The following is a 21278-nucleotide window of genomic DNA, read 5'->3' on the forward strand; positions in this document are numbered from 1 at the left end:
GAATGGGCTGAGAAATCGATGGCTGTGGACAGTCAAGGAGCCAGAGGACGTTGCGGCCGGGCCCTGCCATCGACAACGGCGAGAGCCCTAGCTAGCTAGCATCCAATTTCCGGCGGCATCATGGTGACGCGTGCGCTTGAAACAGAGGTTACCGAGGTTGGTGCAGATGAGCACGGAGGCGAAACGGAGATTACTGAGATGAGGAGGAAGGTTCATGTCAGTGATTTGCCCGAGACACCTTCGCAAGGCACAATGACGTGCCGGTGGATGCCGAGAGGATCGTAGAGCTGGCCATTGAAGATCAACAGTGGTCAATGGAGAGAGATCAGTGACGCATGACATGATGTGGAGAAGAAGCAATAACAGAGTACACAGCGACGAGGAACAAGATGATGAATATGTACGAAAAAAACAAGCACCATGACACCATGTCTTCGCTGTGCCTGATGCATTTGCAAGAACGGAGAATTTCCCTACTGGAATGACATGGGGTCCCGCCTCTAAAAGCTCCTTGTGGGCAAAGCGTCGAGCACCTGGAGCTCAGTGATCTGTTGCCGGCACCAGTCGGGCTCAGATTCAAAGCGGCGAGAGAGACGATGGCATTCATGGGTAGAGTAAGGGGAGGGACGGCCACCTTTCAAGTCGAAGGCGCGAGGCTCTCCAGGGGATGGTGGCCGGAGCCGAGCGAGCAGAGCCCTCGGCGAGGAAGTTGCAGGCCGAGGATAGCGAGGAATCAGGAGGCGACGGCAAGGCTCGACGGCGAGCGGTGTTGGCTGGTGGGGCTAGCAAAAGTCGCCGGCGGCAGCAAGAGCTCGCCGCGGCTGTCTTGTCGCCGGCGGGGAATTATTACAGACAGGCCCCAAAGGTTTACGTATATATTTACATATAGACCCCTATATTTTACAAAGAGGGCCCTAATTTGGATACGCTCCTGGTTTTGGCCGGGCGCTGATCTCGCCGCCGTGCCCGTTCGCTGACGACCGCGGCCGCCGCCATTCCGTTCGTAATCACGAACCAATCCCCTGCTCTCTCCCTCCCGCATCACTGAAGCACAGGTAGCCATGGCGACTCGATGTTGTTGGTCCGTAGCATGCAAGGCTGCGCCCCCCCTCCCTGACGAGCAGCGGGATGGCAGCTATTCTGCCGGAACTGCCATGAGAAGGTGCGAGAGATGAGACAGAGAGGCCGCACGTAACTGCGATTTCTTTCGTGAAGATGGGAAATCGATGCTACACCTGTTTCTTTTTTTGACCGCCATTGCTGCAGAGTGCAGGGTGAGACTAAAAGATGCACAGATAGCAGATATTCTATACGTCAATCCAACTACTAATTCAGAAGAAGTCTGATACAATATCAGCATCACGCTCACATTAGATGTACTATTATGATTTTGTGACTTGTGAAAACTGCCAACTGGGCATAGTGAAGAACAAGTTGTTGCCGCATAAGAGATAGAGCCAGGTGAAGCTGAAATTGCATAGGTACAAGCATGATGAGCAGCGCTGCAGGTATTAGCTCTGTAACTATGCACTACGAGGATCGTCTCATAGTTGCATCCCTTGATGAAAAACGTGCTAAGTCACGGTCGCGAAAAAAGCAGAGCTGCAGGTATGATTGATGAATTCTGGCATGCTTCTGGGAGCCAGAGAAAGCAACAGTCATGATTCCCCTAAAAGCTTCATTCATAACAGGCAGCATGTTGTTCAGAAATTTAATCATTTTATCACATGTACTAATTGGGTGTGGAGTTTGGTTTTATCACAGTTGAGACTGCATTTCTTGTTGAGATGCAAGTCCTTGTAACATCTGATTTGCTGATGCGGAAGAAAGTTTCATTTGAGGTCGCTAACCGTTGTTCTTTATGAGGTTTGATGTTCGAGTGCAGACTGAACAAGAAGTGCAGAGATTGGAGTTTGAAGATTTTGGCCGAACCTCCCTGGTTTTGATCTCCTTGCTCAACTGCAATATATCCCAAAGATGTCACTCTGCCCGCTGCCCGGTAGAGAGTTGAGCTCTTGATGGAGAGGTGGCGTGAGGATTGAACTTGGCAGTAGTGGGAACCTGAGCTCTTCCATTTCAGCCAGTCAGTCTTCGGTGCTGCTTTCTTTTATAAAATATGTCTGGCCAGGTGAACAAAGTTGAAGCAACATTTGCTTCTAACTTCAACCTCAGTCCCTCACACTCTCTGACAATGTGTCCCTTGCAAAGACATCTAAACCAGTTGTTTGGCGGGTAAATTAATGATCCCTATGTGTAATTTCCTTTTTGAGTCCCAAATGCAGACGGAGAACCTTTTGCATGGATCCCTGGCCAACAGAAGCAAGTCACTGCATGTCTTCTTTCCCCATTGTCCGAGGGAACCTCCCTGTTTTCCGGTTCCTTTGAATGGCACTGAGAGGAGCAGGTTTGCCTTGCTGCAGTAACGTTTCCCTCGTTTCTAGGCCATTGGCCATTGGGTGAGCAAGGCTTTTGCTGTGCTTTGAGGCCAATGGGAGATCAGCCCACCACGAGCAGCAGAGAGAGTTTTTGATCCTAGCAAAAGCAAGGGCGCACGAACCCATGGTCCATGGAGGCAAGGAGCCTGAGCAAGCTGACGAACTTGAAGGAATCAGGCAGGAAACTTTCTGAATCTTAACAGCATGGGAACCGATTTCTCGACAGGAGAATCTTGAGCCAAGCATTTTGCAAAGGATAACCTTTTTTCCAGTGGATGAGGAAGAACGCTTGGTTCTGTAACTAATTGTCGTCCGATGCATTTCCTCTTCCTTAATCCAAACTTGTTGATCAATCTCTCCGAATGGGCTCTACAAAGTTGTAACTGTGTACCGTAAAATTCAGGAAGCTGAGGATTTATATGTGTAACAAAACATGTAACAACTATATACCATACCAAGTGTGAACGCGATGGAGATCGCCAAGAGGAACAAAACCAGATGCTGACAGGCAAGGGAAGAAGTGTGATCGTCCTCCTGTGCCCCCAACTGCCACATGAGAAGGAGAGAATCATTTCTTTGCCTTATAAGTCACTATGATGGTGCCTTGAACTCCTTTGGAGGTATCCCATTTAAGAACAAAGATATCTTCAAACATCGTTTTCTGTGGTCTTTGATCATGAATCATGGATGAGGACATGAACTCTCTGATAGTGTCAGTTCACAAATTTCTTTCTGAAAAAAATAAAAATCTCCCCGAGGAAATGTCTTGGAAGGATGAGCGGATGGAGGTACCTGAATGAATTATGAATGCATGAGTTAATGCTTCTTTCATCTTAGAATTTAAAATGATCACGCAAGCAAGGTGTTTTGGATGGTGGATGTGCAGTATCAATCTATGAATAACTGCTATGATATGTGGCGAAAATCAGCAAAACCTATCCTATCTCAGAAGCTTGTAAGTTAGCATGTGTCTTGAATTAGGATAGCGCAATTTGCCATGATATAGCCAGTGAAATGCCTTTCCAGTCACCCAGTGAGAATTATGTTGATCATTTGTGATGTTTTGACACCAAAAACTTTTTTTGAAGAAAAATTGACATCAAAAACTGGTATCCCAAGATTTTTAGGTTGGTGCAAACAACAAAATCATAGTAGAAGATGTCATGTATTTGACTATGCCTGACATCCAGTAGGTGTGTAGTGTGGACCAGAAGCTACCTATGGAAACTGGAAAGCATCATTGGTCCCCTACTTATTCCATGTCTTGGTCAATTCTAGCCTTGCCATCTAGTAGATGAAGCCTGGATGCAAAGCTCATCACCTGCTATGGCAGTTACCAGTCCACAGCAAGGTTGTTTCTGCCTTTCAGCATTGCCATTTTAAGTCATCTGGTGCCATCTCTGATACACACACCTGCTGAATCAACACGCATTACTTGCATGTATTTGGGTCACAAGCACATACTGTTGGATGTGATGGTTGCGATAGAGACCTGTAGTGTACATAGAGTTACATACTAGGCTAAAAGTCTGTTTTATACATGGTAATTAATAAATGAACAGACAGTATAGAAAGTTAAGTTATCTAAGCTATTCCATTTACTTGATTTCTTCATTTACAGTTTGACATGTTCCTTGTCTGTGTTATCTAGTGAGACGGTGAGACAGGTGATGATTCGAATAATGGTTTTCAGAAAAATAAACTTGAGATGAGGAGCTCTACAGACCACATATAAAGGTGGCCTAACCCCCTTCGCTTCCCTCTATCTTCTGAAGAAGCGACACAGGTGATACCACTCCTCCATGAACTTCTCTCTCTTTCTCTCTCCCTCTCTCTCATCCTGCAACTTAGCACAAGAACATGTTTTTGGAAACACTGTTTATTGGACTTTGTTGATTTTTATTGGACAAACAGTCCATTCGAGCTTCGTGAAAGTTTGATTTGTGAAATGTAAGCACTGCACAGTTCGACTAGCATTTGTGCCTATATAGATAATTTCATCGTATCCTTAATCTGAAATCATTTTCTTTCATATCTCATGGTTTGATTGTTTCAGACGATTTGCTATCATCTCTTCTCATGCATATGCAATATTTTCATCTTCTCGTGCTTTTGTATCCATTTGATCTTCATGAAAGTTTGATTTTTCTGGGCCAACTGTTCCTTTTGTTGAAGTTTATAAACCAGGAAGTCTAGGCACTACACAGTTCTACTAGCATTTGTGCCTGTATGGACCAAGTTTCTATCCTATCCTGCATCTGAAAGAATGAAATTATTTGTTATTGTCTCATGATCTTGGTGGTTTGAAGTCATTTGCTTTTATCTCCAATCACACTATGAAACCTTTATTTGGTTCTTATCATGGATGAACTTTGGTATCTGAAGCATGACTGTTATGTTTTGCAATACATGTTCTAGTAGGTTGAATAGAAGAAAAGAAGCACCAAACTGGACCAATGGGGCGTGGAAAAGTAGAGCTGAAGAAGATTGAGAATCCAACGAACCGCCAAGTTACCTTCTCCAAGAGGCGGATGGGGCTGTTCAAGAAGGCAAACGAGCTAGCTATTCTTTGTGACGCACAAATCGGAGTCATCATATTCTCTGGCAGTGGCAGGATGTATGAGTACTCCAGCCCCCCATGGAGGTGCGTGAAACATTCCTGCTCATTTTCATCTTCGGGGAGAAGTAGATGTTTTCGATAGGGTGTAGTTGTCACTACGATATTTTTATTGTCATATTCTGAAGATACACAAAACTTGCGGTTGAAGTTTCTTGAGCTTGTTTAGTAGTCCTGCAATTTTACAAACTATGTAGAGATTGGTTTCAAATTTTTTGTAGGACATATTGTCTCATAATATATAAGAGTAAGCTATTATGCAGTAAGGTTTAGTAAAAACACCATAGTTTCATGAGCAGTTCAGAACTGATTTGCATTTATTATCGCCAATTACAATCTTTTAACTTAGCATACAGTATGCAAAAACTTTTAACTTAACATATACATTGGTAGATACTGGCCTCATGTTATGATCATGTAGTTTCAACAAAGACATCCTTGACAGTTGAGTGCCCATCTGGAGTTCTACCTCTAGTTAATCTTTCTTGTACCATATTACATATATTTGCTGTTTCTTTTTTGGTTGCAGAATAGCAAAAATCAATGCCAAATACCTGAAAGCCCCCATCACATGTTTCATGTTTAGGACATATATAAGTTTCAGATATGTTGTAGTTATCTTATGTTGTTTTGCCTTGTCACATTTTTCAAGATACAAATTTCTTAAGGTTGTTTAGTATACTTGCATTTTTACAAATAGTATATACATTTTTTCAAACAAAAATTGGATATGTTTTCATGTAATATACAAGATCCAGCTTGTGCCTGTCTTTTTTCCTATTACCTTTGTATTTGGTTGTATGCATCATTTTGGGTGCAGATGCCAGGGCACAATTTCGTCTTGGAATATAGCTTCCTTCATATAGAAAAACAAGATGCAGCAATCATCTTTGACAGATACCTGAAATCCCCTAGCTGTAGTGATTCCTGCAAACTATATTTAGATTCAATGAAGAAATCCTTTGTAGTTAAGAGCCCATCAGTAGTTTGCAAAGTTCCAGACTTACTCTGCAGTAACATTTTGTTAATGACACTACATTTTTGTGAGAATTCAGAACTGATCTGTAGTGACTCCTGCAAACTATATCCTTTCAACCTAGCATACAACCTTTAAACATTCTTACATCATGCATTTGTTTTTTTTCTGTCTCGTTTGCAGGATAGCAAACATCTTTGACAGATACCTGAAAGCTCCTAGCACCCGTTTTGAGGAGATGGACATCCAGCAGGTACGCCGACTCTATTGAACCAAGACGCGACTATGCCTGTTTCCACTGATGAAACCTGCTATTATCTCTCCTTGGACCATGAAGAAAATCATCCAGGAGATGACCAGGATGAAGGATGAGAGGAACAGGCTCAGGATCATCATGGGACAGTACATGGGGGAGGACCTGGCCTCATTCTCTGTGCAAGACCTGAGCAACCTTGAGCAGCAGATGGAGTTCTCGCTGTACAAAGTTCGCCTGAGAAAGGTAACTAACAAGCACTAGCACGCCAACAGTTTGTTGGAGTCCTTGTAGTAGGTTCTTTATTGTCGTATACAAAATTCTTGAGAGACTCGTCAGTGCTAATGCCGGCACCCTTGTTTCTGGCAGCAAGAGCTACTCGACCAGCAGCTGCTCGAGATGCGCCACAGGGTAAGCACGGTTTCAGCAGTAATCCATCTACTATTCGTAGCTACATCCTTTCAGAAGTTTCGAGTTCTGACAGAGTTTTTGTTTCGTCCTGGATGAATCTCGCTGGACAGGAGATGCGCATGGCAGAAGAACAGAGCGGCGGCTTCCTGTGCCTGATGGTAAGACGCTTGGTTGGACCTTGTCGATCCTGACCTCAACTGATCCTTCCCTGTTCCAAATTGACCTGCACCTGATGAACCTGAACTCGCTCGTGTGGCTGACTGTGGACACGAGAAGAACCCGGCGGCGAGGGGGCAGAGCCAGGCGGCCGAGATGGTGGCGGCGGCGAACCCGAGGCCGTTCCCGTGGTGGGACGCGGGGGCCGGTGGCAGCGGCGGCCAGAGCAGCCAGCGGTTGCACGGGCGGGACGCCGAGACGTCGGCGGCGGCGCCGCAGGTGCACGGGTACAGGCTCCAGCCGCTGCAGCCCAACCTGCAGGACGCCAACCTCCATGGCTGGCTCTGGTAATCAAGCGCCTGACTGAGTGACTGCCTCTCTCTCTCTGCATGGAGCTGAATTGTCTGATCGACAGTGTTGCTCTCTGCAGATTGCTGGGGCAGCTGGACCTGACCTGAACGTACTGCGTCGTGTGACCTGTTCTAGGAGTGCTTACAGTCTCCCACAGCTTCAGTTTATTTACCCTACCCTGGTTCACTTGTCCCTGTGTCATCGTTTACCAAATTATAGGGATGAGGTTTATGGCACCGAATAAATATACTATGAAAATATATTTAATAAAGAAATTAATAGTACTTATTGTATCATAAATGTTGGTACTTTATTGTATAAATTTGATCAAATTTGAAATGTTTTAACTCTTCAAGAAAGTTGAATGTTTTGCTTTGTGTGCGATGAAAGAAGAGTCTGCTCCAACGTTTGCTTGGCTGGGAGTTCACGTTTGCTTCATTCGGACTGAATACACGAGGGATCAGTTTAATTGGTATCATTTTTCTTCTCTCGAAAATGGAACGGTTAGGTTGCTTCACGCAAACATGGACAGCTTGAACCCATCAGTCAACACAGCATGCATCGATCGAGTAGAAAAATGGTTCCAGATGACGGAAGCCGCCCAAGGACAAAACCTCCGGATGATGCCAAACCGAAGGTCTTTTAGACCGTTTCGACTGTGGTGTTGGATGTACTCTAGATGCCTAGACGGCCTGGGCAAATGGTCGATCATCCGACCCTAGTCATGCTACCAGCCTGCGGCGTTTACAAATTACAACATTTTCTCCGCCATTATAGTCTAGAAAACCACACGGAACATACAATTTTTTAGTAACTACCTTTAGAACAAGTATGCAATGCAATAGTAAGTAAAAAAAAAAGAAGTAATGCAAATGGACACTCAGTTGAGGAGTAGGTTTTCCACAAGTTCTCCAAGCAACGACAGCATCTTATGGTGTCAACTGTCAACAACCGCATCCAAACTTAAAGATGCATATTCGACTTCACACTGGGCACCACTGTCATCAGGCCAATGGAGCATGAACCTTTGGTGTGTCACAATTTCATAGAGCTTTCTACACGAAGGCAGACTCACAAACCTGATTTTTCATTCTTTGTTAAGGGGAAAATAGTACATTATTTTTCAAAATTCGAATAAACTTAATTAAATTTAGTCATTAATAACTTGCCATGACTAAACACATGATACAAGTCACATCCCATATAAGAACACCGTTATCCATTCATCACTATTCCTTGTGCAAGATGCATATTCGACCACATCCGAACTAAGATGCATATTCGACCTCGCACTGGAGACCACTGTCATCAGGCAACCTTTGGTTTGTCACAATCTCATAGAGCTTTCTACACGAAGGCGAACCTACCAACCTGATTTTTCTTTCTTTGCTAAGGGGGTAATAGTACTATTTTTTTCAAAATTTGGATAAACTTAATTAAACTTAGTCATTAATAACTTTTCATGATGAAAGACATGATACAAGTCATATCCCATATAAGAACACAATTATCCATCCATCATTCTTCCTTGTGCAAGATGCATATTCGACCACATCCAAACTAAGATGCATATTCGACCTCACACTCGGCACCACAGTCATCAGGCCAATGGAAGCTAAGCCTTTGGTATGTCACAATCTCGTAGAGCTTTCTACACAGAAGTGGAGCCACAAACCTGATTTTTTTTCTTTATTAAGGGGCAATAGTACTATTTTTTTTATCAAAATCTGGATAAACTTAATTAAATTTAATCATTAATAACTTTTTGTAACTAAACACATGATACAAGTCCTATCCCATATAAGAACACATTTATCCATTCATCATTCTTCCTTTGTGCAAGATGGATTCATCAAATATCATGGTAGTGCCCTGCCCTTGGTAGCTACACCGGTGGTGGGGGTGGAACTGTCCAGCCTAACAAACAAAAATCATATCATATTTTATTGTTCATATTGGATAAAGAGTCTTTGGAAGAACAATGTGAACATATGTTACTAATTTCACAAAAGAAATAATAGTACATGATGAACTTCTTGTTTAAAAGAATGATTAGTATTCAAAACTTACTTCCGCGTTTGCTTCCAACTGGCAATGGTTGGCCACAATCACATGCAAGACGTACAAGTTTAACTGCACTTATGTCAATCTCATCATTAATTAGAGGTGAGTTTACGACAAATACAGACCATATTAGAATGTCCCACAACTTGACGACAATGGTTGCTTGGGGTTTGCTTGGGGATACTCCCTCCGTTCTAATTTGTAGATCATTTTAACTTTTCTAGGTGCATAGATATTATTATGCATCTATATATAGTGTATGTCTAGATGCATAGATGCATAATAATATATATGAACCTAGAAAAGCCAAAACGACCTACAATTTGGAACGAAGGGAGTACCTACTTGCCACGAATTTTGATAGGTTACCTTGCAATGTTCCTCTACCAATTCTTTCTCTTTGTCACAATCCTGCTCACTCAAAGATTGATGTGCTATAAAATTGATAAAAACTAAAGCAAACACAATGAATTGAAGTGTTGCTTTCATAGCCATCCTATACTAGATGTTGCAAGGCTACTTAGTTGCAACTGGCGTACACCTTTCTTGCATTACACACTTCTATTTATAGAAATGAGAATAGGGTTTTGTTTGATTAAATGTCCAAAAATCCGAAAAATATGATAGCTCGGCACATCAAAATTGTTGTTCTAGAGAGTGAAGTGTACATGCCATTGATAAGGCTCATTTAGTTTGCGATGTGCTCGTATGCTCAAACCAAAAGTACTACATTGAAATCAGAGACTGAACAAAATAAATGTTTGAAAATCTTTAAGCAACTACACCGACAACATTTATACGACTCATTTATATCAATCTAAGGCCATAGTATCCTCAAACTGTTAGCGGCAGATGTCCAAACTGGATAAGAAAGATTTAACTTCTATAAAATACTTGAACAAACTAGCAAACACTACACTAAAACCTATTTCATGATAAAAAATATAAATGTTTATAAATCATGACCTCAACTGATCCTTCCATGCTTCGAATTTACACCTGCGTCTGAAGAATTGAGCGTCTAGGTGGAGAGAGGGTAGTTGCAGCAGTAAACAAGTGGTCGTCACAAGATTTAGTTTGGCTCAGATGCCCGATTTGCATGAGTCCTGCACTTTGCAACTTGTGAGCCAATCTAGTTACATGTAGAATTCCTTTGCATACCACCAATGCAGATATATTTGGCACCAGACAAATATGCTATCGGATGATGACACTTAACAATAAAACCCCTCTAAAAGCTTATAAGTTTTTTTTTCTAAATGATGCACATCCATAGTGCATTTGTCAATGTACTTTTTCTTAGGGCCTGTTTGGGAAGGGGGTGTTAAAGTTTAACACCCCCTTTTTAACAGATTTTAACACTTTTGGTTGCCAAACACAAGTGTTAAAGATGAAGTGTTAAAATTTAACACCCCTCTTTTCATAAACACATGGAGGGGGTGTTAAAATGTGCTAAAGGTGTTAAAAGTGGTCCCCCTCCCCACTTATTCCCTGGTTGCCCCCCTCTCTCTCCTCTTCTCTCTCCTCCACTGCCCCCATCTTCCTTCCCCGATCCGCACGTCGCGCACCGCCGCCAGTCCGCCCGTCGCGCCGCCGCTGGTCCGCCCATCGCGCGCCACCGCCGGTCCGCGCCGCTCCTGCGTCGGGATGCCACGCTGGGCAGCACGCGGCGGGCTCGCGCGGGCGGCAGGCGGCGGCCAGCGCGGGCGGCCTCGCGTGGGCGGCGGCTGGCGCGGCCGGCGGGTGCGGGCGCGGGCGAGGCCGATCCGGTGGTGTGGGGACCGGCGGGCGGCGCAGGTGGTGGCGGTGGGGGCTCGGGCGGGCGCGGCCGCTAGCGCCGCGGTAGGGGACGCCGGCGGCGGGGCGGGGCCGGAGGCGGCATGCGCAGGGGAGGGGCCGACGGGGCGGCCGGCAGCGCCGACGCCGACGTTGGCGCCGGGCACGGCGTGGACCGAGCAGGGGTGGGGCCGGAGGCGGCAGGCGCAGGAAAGGAGGAAGAAGGAAGGAGGAGGAAGGAGAAGAAGGAAGAAGGGGTATTTGGCTGCCATTGAGAGGAGTAATGAGGGGTAAAGTTGTCAATTACAACCTAAGGTGTTAAATTTTAACAGATCATCCAAACACCTCAAGATACTAAAGTTTAACACCTTTATTTGAGGGTGTTAAAGTTTAACACCCTGTTAAATTTTAACACGCCCTTCCCAAACAGGGCCTTAAAAGTTGAGGTGCAAAAGTCAGTTTTAAAAATTCATACAAAATGACAAATTTCAGACAAAATTCCTACCACTTGAAAACATCATTTCTGTATGATTTTTTTATAAAAAATACTTTGCATCTCAATTTTTACACAAAGCACCTTTCAAAATTTTGAAAACTTTTAATTATTTCTAAAAGGTTTTCACGAAAGATAAAAAGAGACGGATCCTGGTACGGTGGTACCGCTTGTGTACATCGAATCCTACTTTTCCCTTCCTCCGTGACTCAGCCAGTCAGCCACGTGCTACAAACGTTCCGAGGACGCGGGTCAAGACGAAACGCAGTTGGTTGTTACACTCGAGACAAGGTTGAGTGGAAAACAGGGCTGCATCTGACAAGACGCCAATCGATCAGGCAGGCTTTTCCCCAGTCGCGCCACCATCTCTTTCATGGCTCCACTCCGCATGATCTTGACATGGGCCTTGGATGAGCTGCTGCACCCATTCCGCCGTCAGGGCTTTGCTTGTTCATCTTGGGATGGAAAGTTGGAAACAAGTCAAACAACCGATGCTCTCATCACTGATTTCCGCGCCAGTCCCTGTAAATCCGATTAAAAAACAATTTTTCAAACATGGCCTGAGTGAGACCCGAATTTTTTTCCTTATAAAAATCACATCAGTTACGGTAGGGACAAGATCGAGTATTGTGTACTCTTTGATACTTTTACCTTAAAAAAAAGCTTTGCGCCTGTCTTGGGCCAACACGAGTGGAGCAGGGGAAGAGGTTCCGTAGACAAAATTGGGCACGTCTTCGTCCGCGAACTGCGCCCTCCTCCTCGCTCGCCTGGCCTGCCTACAACTACAAGGCCCCCTCGCTTCTCGCGCTCTTCCTTTCCTGGCTCCAACAACTCGTGAGGGCGCCGTCCGTCTCCGCCTCCGTCTCGGGGAAAGAAGATGATGATTGCGCGACGCCTGCTCCGATCAAATGCCTCCGCCCAGGTGACGATCCTCGCGCCTCTCCCTCTCCTCTCCTCTCCTCTCCTCTCCTCTCCCCTCGCAGTAGATGCACTGTTTCGCAAAAAAGAAAGGTGGAATCTTTCTTGGGGGCAGCGGACACGTCGCACTCACGGGCCTGTGGCCGCTTTATCTTCTCCTCAGTTGGGAAGATAACGGTGTTGTTCGTGGGAATCCTGGCGTTCGTCGAATCAGGAAAGTGGGGATTTTGATTGGATGGAATTGGATAATTTTGGCGTTCGTCAAAACTGTGGCCTGAGGGAAAAAAACACACAGCTTTTGGGCAATTTTCGGGAAAAGAAAAGGAGTAGAGCATTCTTCGATTATGCTTTGCCACCTTAAATTTCCCTTTTTTCTTCTATATGCTTTTGATTACGTGTGTTATGCTGTACTGGATTCTTTCAATTACCTTTTTCGTTCCTATTGTAGTATTATGATACTACTATGTGATGCAAAGTTAAGTCCCTTTCTTGCATTTGACTTTGATGTACAAAGTGTGATGCTTTTTGTTCAATGCTGATCATGTAGTGGCTTCAGGTACTGTGACATGAATATTCGACCTTCGTCATTCAGAGTTCACACACTTGCCAAGGTTTGCCATTGTCACGGCTCATGCGTGATCCTTTTTCCTGCTCGTTTACAGGCAAGCAGCTTAGTGAAGTACGTAACTAGCACTGCAAGTTTGCAAGGGCACACAGAATGTTTGCCGGATGCATCAGTCAGACATTTTAGTTCAGCACCGTCTGCCCAATCTGACTCAACTGAAGAAAATGGGTATGCAGTTCTTTTCTTTTTGTTGGAATTGTCACGGTTGTATTCTATTGCTTCATTGGGTTGTATGAAAAGTTGGGTTACTGTGTAAATTACTGCCTGCTACTGACTCGCAAAGTGATCTGTCCAGGTTTAAGGGTCATGGCATGTTGGCACCGTTTACAGCTGGCTGGCAGAGCAATGAGTTGCATCCACTGATTATTGAGAGATCTGAGGTTGTGACTCTGAGCTTCGGCATTATTTTGATTTTTATCTCTTGAAATGCAGTATTGAGTTCTAGAAGTTAAGCTTAGAATGCTGACTATTCTATATACAAGCTTTTTCTCACATTGGTGGACTACATTTCTCCGTCTAAATGGTTACTTTTATATCCAGGGTTCCTATGTTTATGACATAAATGGAAATAAGTACCTAGATTCTCTTGCAGGACTATGGTGTACAGCTTTAGGTATGCACATACGATTCTGTGACAATGTGACACCATTTTATTTCTGTGTGTTTTGTTACGTTAGACCTGCTTCTATCACTTCATCATCTTCATTATGTCTTCAGGTGGTAGTGAACCTCGATTAGTCAAAGCAGCAACTGATCAATTAAACAAGTTACCTTTCTATCATTCCTTTTGGAACCGCACAACCAGACCTTCATTGGTATATTTTCTTGAATCTCTCATCAAATATTAGTTTTGTCATATTTGAAATCAGCATGCCTTTGAAACATCACTTACAGATTGGAGCTTTGCTACTGTTTTCAGGATCTTGCACAGGAGATTCTTAGCATGTTCACTGCACGGGAAATGGGAAAAGTGTTCTTCACAAACAGTGGTTCAGAAGCAAATGACTCTCAGGTGTGACTATTAATAGCACTGACCATTTTCTGCAGTTTACGGTTCAAACATTTCATGTCAGCAGTGGTGTTGCTGTTACTGTTCTTCACTATTACTTCAAATAACTGAAACTGCTTAGATAGTCACTATTGCATTAGCCTCTCATCTTTAACTACTTAAACATAAAAACTAGAGGGAATTGTTAATTTTACATGGTGTCTACACACGCATAAGAAATATGTTTGTGCCCTCCCATTACTAGTAAATGGTTGTTGGTTCATCGATCATGGTTTTCTGTGATATGGCCATCCTGCCCCAAGTATTCTATGCAATATATCTAGCAAATTGGCAGCTGCTTAAGGTTTCTTATTCTAGTAATTTAATGTGTTTTTTCCTTCTCTTTGATGTACACATGGTTTTGTTCCTCACATTTGCTGGCGCTTTTATTTTACAGGTCAAACTGGTATGGTATTATAACAATGCGTTGGGGAGGCCAAACAAGAAGAAATTTATTGCACGAACAAAAGCGTAAGCTTTGTACAATTATCAACTTTTGTCATTGAGAAAAACATAAATGCCCATTCCTGATAAAAAAATTTGCAATGTTCCCTGATGTCAATTTGTTCAGTTCTTTGAAAGTATGGAAGCTTTCGGGATTCCATTTTTATGCTTGTTACACTTGTTGCAGATACCATGGGTCTACATTGATATCAGCGAGCCTAACTGGGTGAGTACTGTCCTAAAAAAATAAGCCAATTTGCCTACATACATCTTTAAAATGTGTCAAACCACACTCATAGATAGATCTTTAATAGTTCTCTAATTACCACTCTATCTTCAGTCTTCCTGCCCTGCACCAGAAGTTTGATCTACCGGCACCTTTTGTTCTGCACACTGACTGCCCTCACTATTGGCGATATCATCTTCCTGGTAATGTGATTTAAAGTTTTGCTAGATGAATTCCACAAAGAAAAGCTGCTGTATGAATTCAGCTCAGCATGTTTTGCTAATAACTCATTTGGTGTGGGAACAGGTGAGACAGAAGAAGAGTTTGCGACTAGACTTGCCACCAATTTAGAGAACCTTATTCTCAAAGAAGGACCAGAAACAGTAAAGTTCTTATCACCAACCTTGTCGTTTGTATGCTGTCAATAGGTCCAAAGCTTACTAACCTTCCCTATGTGCTATCTTTGATTTATCAGATTGCTGCTTTCATTGCTGAACCTGTGATGGGTGCTGGTGGTGTCATTCCTCCTCCAAAGACCTATTTTGATAAGGTTAGCTACTATGAATTCCAATATTTTGGTAAATCCTATATGAAACTGAACTTCTCTGAAAGTATAGTTGCTTTTTTCACCTGTCTCTCTTGGCCTCTTCCCTTTTCTTCCTTCATTCATTGTAAGGTTACAGAAAAAACAGCGTTTTTCATGAACTGCTAGAGCTAGTGTATTATGCAAAGGACTACGTCAAGGACTTCAATTCTGGTCCTGGTTGCTTATTGTATATCATTTTGTTTTCTATCAACAGGTTCAAGCAGTGGTCAAGAAGTATGACATTCTTTTCATAGCAGATGAGGTATACAACACTTTCTGTGAAAACAACAATGTCCAGGATGCATGTGTTGCTGACAGTTAATCCATTCTAGGTCATTACTGCATTTGGAAGGTTGGGAACTATGTTCGGATCTGATTATTATAACATCAAACCAGATCTTGTTTCACTAGCTAAGGTAATTTGTTCGGCACCACTGTACACGTGAACAGTGCTTATAAGTTATAATGCAGAACGACTCAATGAGTCATGCCAATTTCACTGTTACAGGCTCTTTCAAACGCCTATGTACCCATAGGAGCAACTCTTGTTAGCCCAGAGATATCAGATGTGATTCATTCCCAGAGTAATAAGCTTGGTAAGTTTAAACGATTTATCATTCTGTGAGCTCAACTATATTGTTTCTACATTGACATATGGTGAGCTTTCCTGAAACATCGCATGTGCTGCCATGTTACCTTTTGTTACAGGTTCATTTGCTCATGGATTTACATACTCCGGTCATCCAGTTGCCTGTGCTGTGGCCATAGAAGCTCTGAAAATTTATCGGTATGCTGCACTTTTTGTAACATGACACAGCATCCCTGCACCTCTTTTAGTTATCATCTCTTGTTCCTGATGAGTGATTTGCAAAAATGGCATCAGTGAAAGGGATATTCCTGGCCATGTAAAGCAAATTGCTCCAAAGTTCCAGGATGGAATTAGGGCATTTGCAGACAGTCCAATTATCGGGGAGGTACGTCTCTATTTCTGAATTGCAAAACCTACCCAGAGGCAGGGGCAGACCCACATATGGCCTGGCGAGGGCACATGCCCCCGCTAAGATTTTGGGCTTGAGCTATGTTTCATGAATCTACGAATGCCCGGTCATCGTGAGATTTTGGGCTAGGTCCGCCCCTGCCCAGAGGCTCCTTTTCTTGTTCAGATACAAGACTACAGTGCTCCTATACTGCAGATTCGTGGCTTGGGGATGATAATGGGAACCGAATTCACCAACAACAAATCACCGACTGATCTATTCCCTGCTGAATGGGGTGAGTAAATGTAGCAGCTTGTACACAATGAAATATAATAGAGTTAGGCCTTACTAATCCTGTTCCAAGATACCTATAGAAGTCACCATCTTGGAACCAAAGCGCAACCTGAATCTGCTGAAAGTCCCTAAAGTCTGTATATTGTCGGCTGATACTTTTTCAGGCGTTGGTGCAATCTTTGGGCAGGAGTGCCAGAAGCGCGGCATGCTGGTGAGGGTTGCCGGTGATGCCATCATGATGTCGCCAACACTGATCATGACACCTGGCGAAGTCGACGAGGTAAGATCAGTGATTCACAGTATGGCTATCGTCCTCTCAAGTCTCGAGTACCCGTGTAACATCGATCACTTTGCTTTTTCAGCTGGTGAGCATCTACGGAGAAGCCCTTAAGGCCACCGAGGCGAGGGTGGCGGAGCTGAAATCCAAGAAGAATTAGCCAAAGGCATCGACGATGACGATAAACGTCAGGCAGAAATGAGCACAGCTGATGTACAGAAGAATAAATCCATGGCTGGGAGATGGCAATAATGCACTGGAACGGGCACTGTTCTTGAAGTGCAAGATAGCAGCTGTCTGTCACTGAGCAATGGTGACTGATAACTTCTATACAGGACATAGATGTTTTTTCCCCTTATGTCTCAAACTGTATACATCCTTATTGGTAAAATATTCCGATACATACCTTTGCAAGGAAAGAAAATGGTTACAATTGAAACGGAGGAATTGCAGTTTGAACCTTCTGCAATTTTGTGCTCTAATTTTCAAATACTAACTCTAACTGTACATGAAAACCGAGGTTTCAGTATACCCTTAGAAAGTGTCATAAAATATGGGCCATAGACTGCTGAATCATGAAAGAGACGGTAGCCAGTCAAGAGTCAAGTGTTGCTTTTCGGCCTCTTTTTGAGTGGGTCCATGTCAGTGGGTCCCTAGCATGAAGACCTGCCTCTTGCGTAGGAGCAACTCCAGCAATAGCCGGTAAATCAAAGCTCCAAAGGTTAAATGAGGTTCTCTCTATTTTTTTAGGGTCACAGAAATGCTTCCAACTTTAGCAAAAGTCCTCATGGATAGAGAATTCTCTAGACACCCCAGGAATGAAGGAATGAAGGGTGGAGGAAATAGAAGGACTGCTAGAGTATGTTTTTTTCACTTGCCCTCTATACTTAAGGGGTGTTTGGATCCTCGGACTAAATTTTAGCCCCTGTCACATCGAATGTTTGAACACTAATTAGGAGTATTAAACATAGGCTAATTACAAAACCAATTTCACAACCCCTAGGCTAAATCGCGAGACGAATCCATTAAGCCTAATTAGTCTGTGATTTGACAATATGGTGCTACAGTAAACATTCGCTAATGATGGATTAATTAGGCTTAATATATTCGTCTCACGATTTAGCCTAGGGATTCCGCAATTAGTTTTGTAATTAGCTCATATTTAATCCTCCTAATTAGCATCCGAATATCCGATATGACACGAACTATGCTAGTCCAGTCGCCTCCCAGCTCCCACGGGGGCAACAGCACGCTCATGACGTCATCGATCATCATCAGAGGCACAGCACCTGCACGGGCAGAAAAAAAAAGAAGAAGCCAAAAATCGATGGCGCAGTGTGTGCACGGGGGCTCTGCTCCGCTGGCGGGCTGGGCCCAGGCGTCATTCGTTGGGCGCGAAAACGTGCTTAGCTGGTGGGCCAGGCAAGTACACATGGCGGGCCCCGCGCGGCGGCCCGGCGGGGGCCGCGTCAGAGCTGGAAAGCCCAGTGGGCGGTGGCAGTGGGCCCGGAAAGACGGTGTCGTCCACGTCATCAGCGTTGGAAAGGGAATCCTTCTATACTTGTCTGACGTGACCGTAGCTAGCCTTTCGGTGCCCGCCTGCGGTTTTAGGACCGGCCGGCGGCCGCCTCCTCGCCGGAAAGCTGAAAGGAACAGCCCAAGCCGGCGACTCTTCACCGGCAACTGCGGCGAGGGCGGCTCAAATATTCGAGGAATTTCACGTGAAACAGTTCAATTCCGACTCAGGCCTCCTTCGGAACGGAGGGAAAACAGAGGAAAAATATAGGATTCTAGTTCTTATGAATTTGGTAGCCTTTGGTTCATAGGAATGGATCTAGAAAACTAAAGGAAAGATTCATTTCCCTTTGATTCCATAGAAAAACCATAGGAAAAAAAGAATACACTCAAATCCCTTTGAAAATTTTCTATGCACAAGAAACGAGGACAAGCAAGGGATAAATGGCTGCAGGTGGTGCCTAATAAAGGAAGGCACTGGTTACTTGTACCTAATCAAAGCATGCCACATTAATTAATTAATTGAAATTTTCTCTTAAGATTCCTTCAAAATTCCAATGTTTTTCCTACACCATCCAAACACCTAACCTTCTACAAATCCTCTAGTTTTAATTCTTTTGTTTTACATATGCATTCCTATCCTATTTCTATATTTTTCCTATTCCCATATTTTCCCATTCCTATGTTCCAAAGGAGGCCTTAAAGTTTCAAATTGCAATTGTTTTCACCCGGAATCGAATTCGAGCCCAATCCTTGGTAAAAGCTTCGAGGCAGGAGATGATGACGGGAAGAAGAAGAAAGCATGGGCGGCGGAAGAATTTTCAGGGGAAAAGCCTGGACCAGCAGTTGACAGATTAAAAACAGTTGAAAAAAAAGAAAGGTTACACCATGACGGGACCGGCGTCGAGCTAGTCAGCTAAGCGCCGGCCTCCCTTTGGATTTTGTCAAATTCAGCCTACGTTGATTTGAATGGTACAGACATAAATTTTCGACGAGTTTCAACGAGACGGCAGAAGAAGATTCAGAGTTTCAGACAACACGGACAAAGGCCAACCTGAATGCGTGCTTTCCTGAAGCACATCAAGACGTGTAGTATCTTCATTAGACAAAAGCGTGCTGACTTGGCTAGTGAGAAAGTGTGTTCAGGGACAGTAATCAGCGCGTAATGATGCTTTGCATCGGATGCTTCAGAACATCTGAACATGCTTGTCCACATGGACAGGCTCACCTGCGGCCGCAGCTTGACACACATGCCTTTCAGGAATTTGCCAAATCTGCCCTGCAAGATCCGGGGCTTGCAACAGTGTCGATGGGGGCAAGACACGTGGTGAGCTCGCAAGATTACAAGACGGCAACTGTAGCAGGGATTCCGGGAAGCAATGTGAGCTCTGCTAAACAACAGATTGGAGCAGGCGATGGTTGATCTGGTGAATGCTACACTGTCAATTGGAAGTAATTCAGTTATTGGCCAGTGGACATTCCTTTGACCACTTGCTAAAATATACTGAACTTGATTGCGTTCGCTACGGAGAAAATCTCTGAATTTGATTTTATTTGCTACCAAAAACTACTGAATTTATCAAAAAAAATATCGTGAGCCCTGAATTATGATGTGCGCTAACACTAAGAGATACAAACAAATGATGGCATTGGAATTTATGCTATTTCATACGTGACCGTACCTTAGCAACCGGAATTTGTTGCTGCATTAGAGCAGTGGAAGGTAGTGTGTGGCTAAAGGAATCTATCGTATCATGTAAGGTCATGAGAAGTGCATCACCACCTGTCACTTATTTTGGAATTTCATAGTAAAAGTAAATACATTGAGGAAGTTATTATCGTATTCAAGAGGTGGTGAATAAAATCGGGTATGTTTATTCATATATTTGTATAGAACTAACATAGCTGCAGGTTCACTAACTAAAGTCGGAATTATTTTCTAAACATGTTAGATACATAAAACTGATTTTGAAATGTTTCAGCTAAGTGGGAGATGTTGGGTTTTTACGTGGTTTTCAACGCACAGCACACAACATATGAATAATGTTAAGAGCCACATAAAAACTCAACAACAAAAAGATCGAAGAAACTGCCCACGCAATACGCAAGAATCTAAAATACAGAAGTTTTTCTGGACAAACTAAATTAAACAAAACCAAGCTTTTCCATCCGCTGACTGATGTTCTTGAGCTGAGGTAGAGACAAGTACGTGCAGTCAGTGACAGCATCAGCATGCCGAAAGCTAGTCCGGCGCCGCGGTCGGTGCGGCCGGCGGATTATCAGCCACCGTCCACTGCGCCGTGGGCCCGACGAGACCAACCCACAGGGACGCAAAAAACGCCAACGGCATCATCTTCATCGCCTCCCTCTCCTCTCCATTCTCATTTTCTTTCATGGAGCTTGTGGCTGAGCTGCTCAACTGGTCTGTGCCATGATGCCAGCACCGGCCACACAGGCCACTATTTCCTCTCCTGCGGTCCTGCCAACCTTGCAAGCTCTCCTTTTTTGCGGTGGCCAGCCGTGCGGCCGTGCCGGCCATCCGTGCTAGATATAGAAAAATAACCATATGTGATTTAATTTTTTGCAGTGCTTCTTTTTTTATGTCTTGCTTGATGTAGACTCGAAGGTTATCGCAAACGGTACGACGAGATTTGATTATTGGCTTGAATTAGTTTTATAATTGTGATCTGTTGAAGTTGTCTTTGTTGGCAGACCAGACCAGGTCATGAAGAATCTTCAAGTATTCGTGGCATTCCATTCGGCTCACCATGGGAATTTACACATTGGATCAAAATTCGAAAAATTGAAACTTTACCCTTTTTATATTACACATCAG

The 21278-nt window shown here is 43.8% G+C and overlaps 2 protein-coding genes across 2 annotated transcripts; both read left to right on the forward strand.

The window, feature by feature from the left end:
• The first annotated feature begins 4860 nt into the window (after positions 1–4860).
• Positions 4861–7444, forward strand: LOC101780468 (MADS-box transcription factor 31-like). Its single transcript, XM_004976743.2, has 7 exons — positions 4861–5079; positions 6212–6281; positions 6366–6527; positions 6651–6692; positions 6803–6850; positions 6969–7195; positions 7279–7444. Coding segments are annotated over exons 1-7 (738 nt in total). The 5' UTR covers positions 4861–4891; the 3' UTR covers positions 7280–7444.
• Positions 7445–12254: 4810 nt separating this feature from the next.
• On the forward strand, positions 12255–17396 carry LOC101781154 (gamma-aminobutyrate transaminase 1, mitochondrial). The gene is made up of 19 exons (XM_004976744.3): positions 12255–12454; positions 13113–13243; positions 13371–13455; positions 13616–13688; positions 13793–13890; positions 13995–14087; positions 14521–14594; positions 14755–14793; positions 14908–14996; positions 15100–15176; positions 15269–15343; positions 15594–15641; positions 15712–15795; positions 15888–15975; positions 16088–16166; positions 16263–16353; positions 16573–16651; positions 16815–16930; positions 17013–17396. Exons 1-19 carry the CDS (start codon positions 12410–12412, stop codon positions 17085–17087), a joined length of 1539 nt encoding a protein of 512 aa, XP_004976801.1. The 5' UTR covers positions 12255–12409; the 3' UTR covers positions 17088–17396.
• The last annotated feature ends 3882 nt before the right edge of the window (positions 17397–21278 follow it).

This window comes from Setaria italica, chromosome VII, assembly GCF_000263155.2.
Source record: "Setaria italica strain Yugu1 chromosome VII, Setaria_italica_v2.0, whole genome shotgun sequence".
NCBI lineage: Eukaryota > Viridiplantae > Streptophyta > Magnoliopsida > Poales > Poaceae > Setaria > Setaria italica.